At 40.4% G+C, this 7,355-nt stretch overlaps 1 protein-coding gene across 1 annotated transcript; it reads left to right on the forward strand.

The window, feature by feature from the left end:
- Positions 1–3,779: 3,779 nt before the first annotated feature.
- On the forward strand, positions 3,780–7,090 carry LOC104957360 (cytospin-A-like; the record flags this gene model as incomplete). Its single annotated transcript, XM_010784981.1, has 4 exons — positions 3,780–4,116; positions 4,905–5,043; positions 5,674–6,458; positions 6,929–7,090. Coding segments are annotated over exons 1-4 (1,203 nt in total), but the record flags the coding sequence as incomplete, so codon positions are not given.
- Between the last annotated feature and the right edge of the window lie 265 nt (positions 7,091–7,355).

Consider the following 7,355-nt stretch of genomic DNA (forward strand, 5'->3'; position numbering starts at 1 on the left):
GTGCTGTCAGCATCAGCTTGTAGATGGTATTTTAAACTTGATGCGCTCTGAAACTACGGGGCGGCCGAGGACAACTTAAAATAATTAGTGGCGTTAATTGTTGTTGCGTTAACGCGTTATTAACGCGTTAACTTGACAGCCCTATTTATTACACATTATATACTGCTGACTCATGATCTAATATATTATATATTATATTTAAAGGTGACCTATCATGCAAAATGCACTTTTGTACCTCTCTATACATGAACATGTGTCCCCGGTGTTCCAGGGAACTCACCAAGTGTCAGAAAACACAACCCTCTCTCTTTTCCTCCATACCCAAATCTCTTAAAAAGGGGCTGCAACGGATCTGATACAGACTGATCCAGATTTGAACACTTCTATGACGTCACAGAAGTGGCGCTACGGCTATTGGGCCAACTCCACCAATCAGGAGGAGACAGCCACGGACATTGCCGTTGGAAAGCGCTGGAGACGCTGTAGTACATATGCCAGGCCTGTAGGTGGTGCTGTTCTCACAGAATCAGCCCATGCAAAGACAGTTTTACATTGAGCGAAATGAGGAATGGCTAAAATCCAGGATCTGTTTGGTATTTTGAAAAATAAAAAGTATAAATATGCCTTATATAGGTTTGGTCCTACACTATATTATTCAAATATAAAATGATAGGTGCACTTTAACGTTTCTCAGCATCTACGTCACTGCAGGCCAATAGACAGAAATAAGAAAACAAAACAAATATCGTCTCTTCGGAAGAAAATATGAAATCACTTGGACTTGAAAGGGAAGACTTGTTGCAGGGAAACAGCTGAACTCTGGCAGAAGAGTATTTCTTGTTGTATGAATACAGTAGCAGGTTTTTGGGGGATTTTCTGGAAGTTTCAGGAAGGAGACGTTTAGCTGCTCCTCCTGTATCAGATCCTACATATTGATTTATTTCTGTAGTGTGTTTTTATTGAGACAGGATTCGTAGAAGTGTTTTGAGTGAATCATTTCAATAGTTGTGTTCCTGTTACGATACGCTTCTCACAGTTTTTCTATTCAAAGTCTGATTTACCGCTTGTATTTTTGTTTATATGTATTTCCATATTAAAACAACAAACGTCTGCCCAGGAAAACAACAGCTGTGACTCAGAGACAGAGAGGGGAGGGGTTTCCTGTCTCAGATAAATAACTTCAGCTCACTATTTATTCTCAACCAGTCAAAAAATAACTGTTACTTATTTACACACTTGTATCCAGTACTTCACTAAACTGCATTTCGAAGGCAAATACGGTACTTTTTCCTCTACTACCTTTTATTTAGCACCATAGTTACTTTTCACATATAAAAACACATGCTATGCTAATATGCTGTTATACACTACTTTGCTACTAATAACAATAGCATTTGAAGAGGATATATTTTGGATTCAGAACATATAGGAGCTGATTTCTTTGATTTGTTGCGCACTGAGGAAGTCGATTCCTAATCATATTATGGCATGAAAGCAAAGTGTGTAAGATTAGGGAGTTTTCATAGTTTTTAAAAAGGGTTATCAACTCATTCATCTATGTAAACAATCAAAGGCAAAACTAAGACAAAAGGTCATATTGATAAATGCTAAAAATGCACATTAACTTTGTATTTCTCTGTTTTCAGTCCATTTTAAGACAAACTACTTCAAGTTATAAAAACATATATAATAACGTTGCTTGATCCAAAGAGTAAAATGTGAACTTAGCTCAGTTACTTTTTTATTTTCACAAACTTGCTAATTTGAAACATTATATTGTTAACAAAACCTTTTTGTTGTTGCTCATTGTAATAGTTGACACAGCTTTGACATGCTGTGTAGATGACTGTCCATCAGAAGCAATGTTAAGCTCATGTAGTAGGAAAACAACTTGTTAAAGAATCGATTTTTGGAAGAAACAAATCTTTCCCCGACCCAGAATCTCCTGTTATGAATCTGCCAAACCGATAAAAGCAACCTCTCCTTTCAGCAGAGAACCTGTTGTTGTGCGCCGGTGCCGCACTAAATGATTGCTTTGCAGTGAAAGATGATCACACACATTATGTGCGTCACGAAATCTGACCGCATTAGGTTGTGTTGGTTTGAGCTTTCACTTTGATCTGTGAAGGAATCCACTTTTCCTTTTTTGGCGCTGCTGATTTTTCTACAAAAAGCCCAAAATAACTCCGTCTTGCCCATTTGTGTGTGCGCTGAGGAGAGGAGCCACCCACTCAGAAGAAATCAGATTCAAGAAGCTTTATCTTAGTTATCGGTGCTGCAGCAAACAGGCAAGTTGTGAACCGTCACAAACGCAGGACCGCCATCTAGTGGAGAAATGACTTAGCCTTTTTAAAGCCTCTATTTCAGTCTCTGCTCTACTATATGTTCCCTTATCATCTCCTACGGTTGTTTCTATAGCTACCATGTGTAACTGCATTGAAGCTAAAATGATTTAAATTGCATGTTTAATGATATCAATATAAATTAGCAACATTTTTAAACTGTAACATGTATACCTTTTATTGAAAGTAGTACAGAAGATGGTCTGGAAATTGGAACAAATCTGATAAAAATGAGTATTGGACAAAGGTCAATTATATCGGTGTCTTGATTTGTTCAATTTAGTCTTGTAAAATGTATTTTGAAAGTGGACCTACCATGCAAAATGCACTTTTTGATGTCTTTTATACATAAAGATGTGTCCCCAGTGTGTCGGGGAACTCACGCAGCGTCAGAAAATAAAACCCTCTCTCTTTTCCTCCGTACCCAAATCTCTAAAAACGGGGGAACAACGGAGCTGATCCAGATTTGCGTCCGATATGACGTAATATCTGAAATGTGGACCCACGGCCCTATCAGAAACGTTGCTATCAGAAACAATGCCCGACTGTTTTGGACGTAATATGGTCGGTGTTTACATTAGCATCGCTAACACTCAGAGCTAACCTGTACTGGAGAGCATGTGTGTGAAGAAGCAGGAAGTAAAAAGGAACTCACCTTGTGGTATAACCGGCAAGAGAGAAAGCCTTTGAGCTCCATACTGTTTCAGAGATAATCCTTGATAATCCATGATATGGCGTTTCATCACGGCAGTATTTAGTTTAGACAGTAGCTGCCGGGTCCCGCATGAGCTCGGCCCTCTCCTTTTTTATTTTTATTTTAAAGCTTTATACCCCAAATCATCACTTTAGAAACAGGAAGTGAAATAGAGGGATTTGAGGCATGGCTATAATGGGTGATCTGTTTGGTATTTTGAGCAAAACAATTCATAGACATGTTTTTTATATATTTGTATATATCTGAGACCCATACTATTGCCTAGAAATAGCATGATAGGTCCACTTTAAATTTTGGCGAGAAACTTAAATAAATCAAGTTATTTAAAGCAAATGTTTTTACTGCATTATAAATTGATGTTATAGAGGGAATTATTACCCATTTATTTGCCAAGAAATAGACCAATAATTGCTTGTTGAAGTTCATGGGATATATTGTTGCAGATAAGTTTGTTTTACAGTGTTTTATATACATAGAATCCTTTGTTGAATATAATACAGAATATCCATAAAACATGTCCCTTAATCGGGGTCTTTGGTTTATTCAATGACAGAAAAGAGAAGGGAACCACAGGATTTGCTGCTTCAAACTCTGCTTTCTCTGAAAAAAAAGCACAAACTGAGTAATGTATTTCCCATCATCACTGATTGGACTCTCACTTCAAAGGTGGTGAATTGAACATTTGTAGGGATCAGGAGGATAATCAGAATGATCCACCGCTTTCTCAACACCAAATATCTTGAAACAGACAAATGAAAAAACACAATATCCACAAACGCTGCAAAGCTATTCATTATGGTCGCAATGTTTTCTAGAGTTGAGGGAATAACCTCTGTGGAAAGAATTCCTCCTTCATGGAAGAAGTGGATCTGTCCCTCTGAGCGCTGACACACTTCCTCTCTGTGCACAGATCGTAGATGTTTCTGCAGCACAGGGCGCAGTATGAAGAAGTCGGTGCGGCCCGCGGTGAGTAAAGCCAGCGGGGAGCGAGGGAAGGCGGAGGGAAACACCGGGACCGGGAAACCTGCAGCCAAGAGCAGCTCTGCACCGCTGTCCAAGGTAAGAGCCATCAAAGGATCAACTAAATGATGCTTGGAATCAGATTGCACATGTAGGGCTGCAGCTCACAACTCAATGTAGTATCTTTTACCATACCATAATACTTTAATGATCAAGTCTGAAATGCTCCTTGCATCACAGCAGCTCCATGTGTCACATCAACAGACAGATATCAAGACACAACACATGGAAAAACAAACATTTAACATAACAGCACAATCAGTGAGAGAAAAGCTGCTCAAAGAGCCGTCAGCGTTCATCTGATCTGGAATCAGCTCTGTGTTTACTGAAAGGGTCGACTGAGGATGCTTCAGTCTGACTTTATTGAATCGCGGGACCCTGTATCTCCCATTAGATGGTAGCAGTTCGTATTCTCTGTTCAGAACATGCTTTGGGTCCCAGATGATGTTGTTGGACAGCCTTATTAAGTTGTTATAGTATGATGACTCGTAACGTCTCTGATATTGGGATAGAAAATTGTGAAAAATGTGTTCACTTTGATTTCATATAACAGAGAAAAAGCAGGACATTTATATTTGATATCATTATAAATCAAAATAAAATCATACATTGTAAAAAAAATCTACAGATAAATATTTTAAATGTTTAAATAAAAACTTTAATACTAGTCTTCATTCTGGTACGTTCTTTGGTATTAATTAACCCATTTAAGTATTACATTTCAATCGATCACAATGTTATATGCATTTCGGTCAATCGCTTCAGCCTCATTTCTGTCTGTAAGTGAATTTGTCGATATTAAAAAAAAAAAAATGGTGCGTTTTCAGGTGAAAAGCAACGATGATCTTTTAGCAGCGATGGCGGGAGGAGCTCCTGCATCGAATAACGCCGTCAACAAGAGCAAGAGGACGGCCTCCACCGGGACCAACGTTAGCAACCTGGACAGCAAGCCAAAGACCACAGCAGGTAATATAACACACATTGAAATACTTTATACACTATTCTACGAGTTAAAGAAAATACATTTGTTTACATGTGATGTTGTTCAGACTTCTGTCATTCATACAAAAAAAACAAAGAACAAAAACGATAACGTATGCTAGCATTTTAATGAGCATCAGAATCATAACACGGTTTATTCACTAGGTTTTCACATTTGCCAGGGTGTATTGGTTCGTACATAAATATGTTAAAAATAAGTGATAAGTGTAAATACATTTACCAAAACATGTATTAAATATATGAGAAATGACTGTTAAACAGTATGCACGGTGTATCTGAATCAATATGTTAATTGTCATCGTCGTTATTCCACCATCCCAAATGTTGTTGTTTGTGATTTATCCATTTTGTTGTTAAGATTGACTTCGCTAAATGGCATTAAACTAGGTTTTAGCAAATTCATCTTCATCTGTTTATCCTGTCAAGGTGTCTTTGTATAATTATATAAATGCCTTTTTAAGTAGGAGCTTTTTTTTATGATGGACGTAGTAAAAAGTAGCTTGGAATGTTTTTAGTGATGGTCCGAAAGAAAACGAAATATTCCTTGCATACAATTGTATCTTGAGTAAGTATAATTCTTTGTACTCCTACCAGGCACTTCATCAAGGCGTGCAACCTCGTCCAATGCCAAGGAGACAAACTCCTCGCGGGATCGTCTCCGTAGCTCCAGGACGGCGGCCTGTAAGAAGCAGCCGGGGTCGGGGGCAGCGACGGGCGATGCTGCGTCGGGGAAACGCTCCCGCAGCCAAATCCTGGTGGAGTCTGAAGGCCGCATGAGCAAATCTAAATCTGACGGTCAGATCAGCGACAAAGTGGCTCTGGAGACCAAAGTGAAAGACCTGCTGGGTCTGGCTCAAAGCAAAGACGTGGAAATCCATCATCTGCGCAGCGAGCTGAGAGGCATGAGGGCGCAGCTGGGCCTGGGAGGGAAGGAGGACACAAGGGAGGAAGAGGAGGAGGAAGAAGAGGAGGAGGAAGAGGAGGAAGAAGAAGTGGAGAAGCCTCCTCCTCCTCCTCCTCCTCCTCCTCCTCATGTGTCAGCTATCACCGCAGCCGATGTGGAGTCGACCCTGATCCTCCTGCAGGAGCAGAACCACGCCATCAGGGAGGAGCTGAACCTGCTGAAGAGCGAGAACCGCATGCTGAAAGACCGGCTGAACGCGCTGGGATTCTCTCTGGAGCAGCGGCTGGACGCCTCCGACAAACTGTTCAACTTCGCCTCCCTGAGTGATGGAGGAGGAGGAGGAGGAGGAGGAGGAGGAGGAGGAACGCTGACCTCCTCCTCTGTGGAGGGATCGGCCCCCGGGTCCCTGGAGGATCTGCTCGCCGGACACCAGCATGGAGGCTCCGCTGACAACCTGGACAGTGAATCCAGCGAGGTGAGGGTGAACTTCAAACAAGGAAAGAAGTAACAAATCAATAAAGCTTTATTCATACGGTCAAGTCAAAGGCTGCTTTATTCTCAATCTGTCAGTTTGTGCGTACAGACAGAGATCGAAATACCGTTTCCCAAAATCCTGAACACACAAATATGTATAAAATATATGTATATCCTATAAATACACAATCAGCATTGATGGTGCATTCCACATAGCTATTAAAAGATAATCAATTCCAATCGCACCCTCAATTTCCATATTTTAACCAAAATAACATCAAATAAAATGATATTTTTTATAATTATCAATAAAACATCAAGTTTCTGAAATGATCATCCTCTAAAGTCGGGAATCATATACGATCGTATCAGTATCCGATGAAAGATTGCTATCAGTTTTTTCCAAATGGTGCAGCTAACTTAAAACCAAGGTGTTGTGTCGGCCCTCTCTAATGTCTCCTGCTCCTCCAGGTGTACCAGACGGTGACCTCCAGCGATGACGCTCTGGACGCCCCCTCTGGAGCCTCCTCCTCCTCAGAGTCAGAGTGCGCCCCCAGCAGGGAGCGCTCCCGGAGGGGCAGCAGCGACAACGCCAGCGAGGTGTGTTTTGTGTGTGTTAGGAAAATCTCACTGGTCACCGGCTTGAGCTTCAATCTCAGGATCCATGTATCTGTGATCCTCTCCAGAATGGAAGTAGTCATCACATACAGAGCATCAAGTAGTTCCTGAACAGTGTCCTTCACATGCTGATATCCAAGAGAGGGAGTTCCACAGTCACAAGATGGAGGAATTGTGAATCTTTCAAAAAATTATGACTTTTTCTCAAAATTAAGTTTTTCCTCAAAATGCTGTATTTTTCTCAAAATTATGTTTTTTTTCTCTCACTTTTTTTCAAAAT

Source organism: Notothenia coriiceps, unplaced genomic scaffold, assembly GCF_000735185.1.
Source record: "Notothenia coriiceps isolate Sejong01 unplaced genomic scaffold, NC01 NC01_scaffold00026870, whole genome shotgun sequence".
NCBI classification, from domain to species: domain Eukaryota; kingdom Metazoa; phylum Chordata; class Actinopteri; order Perciformes; family Nototheniidae; genus Notothenia; species Notothenia coriiceps.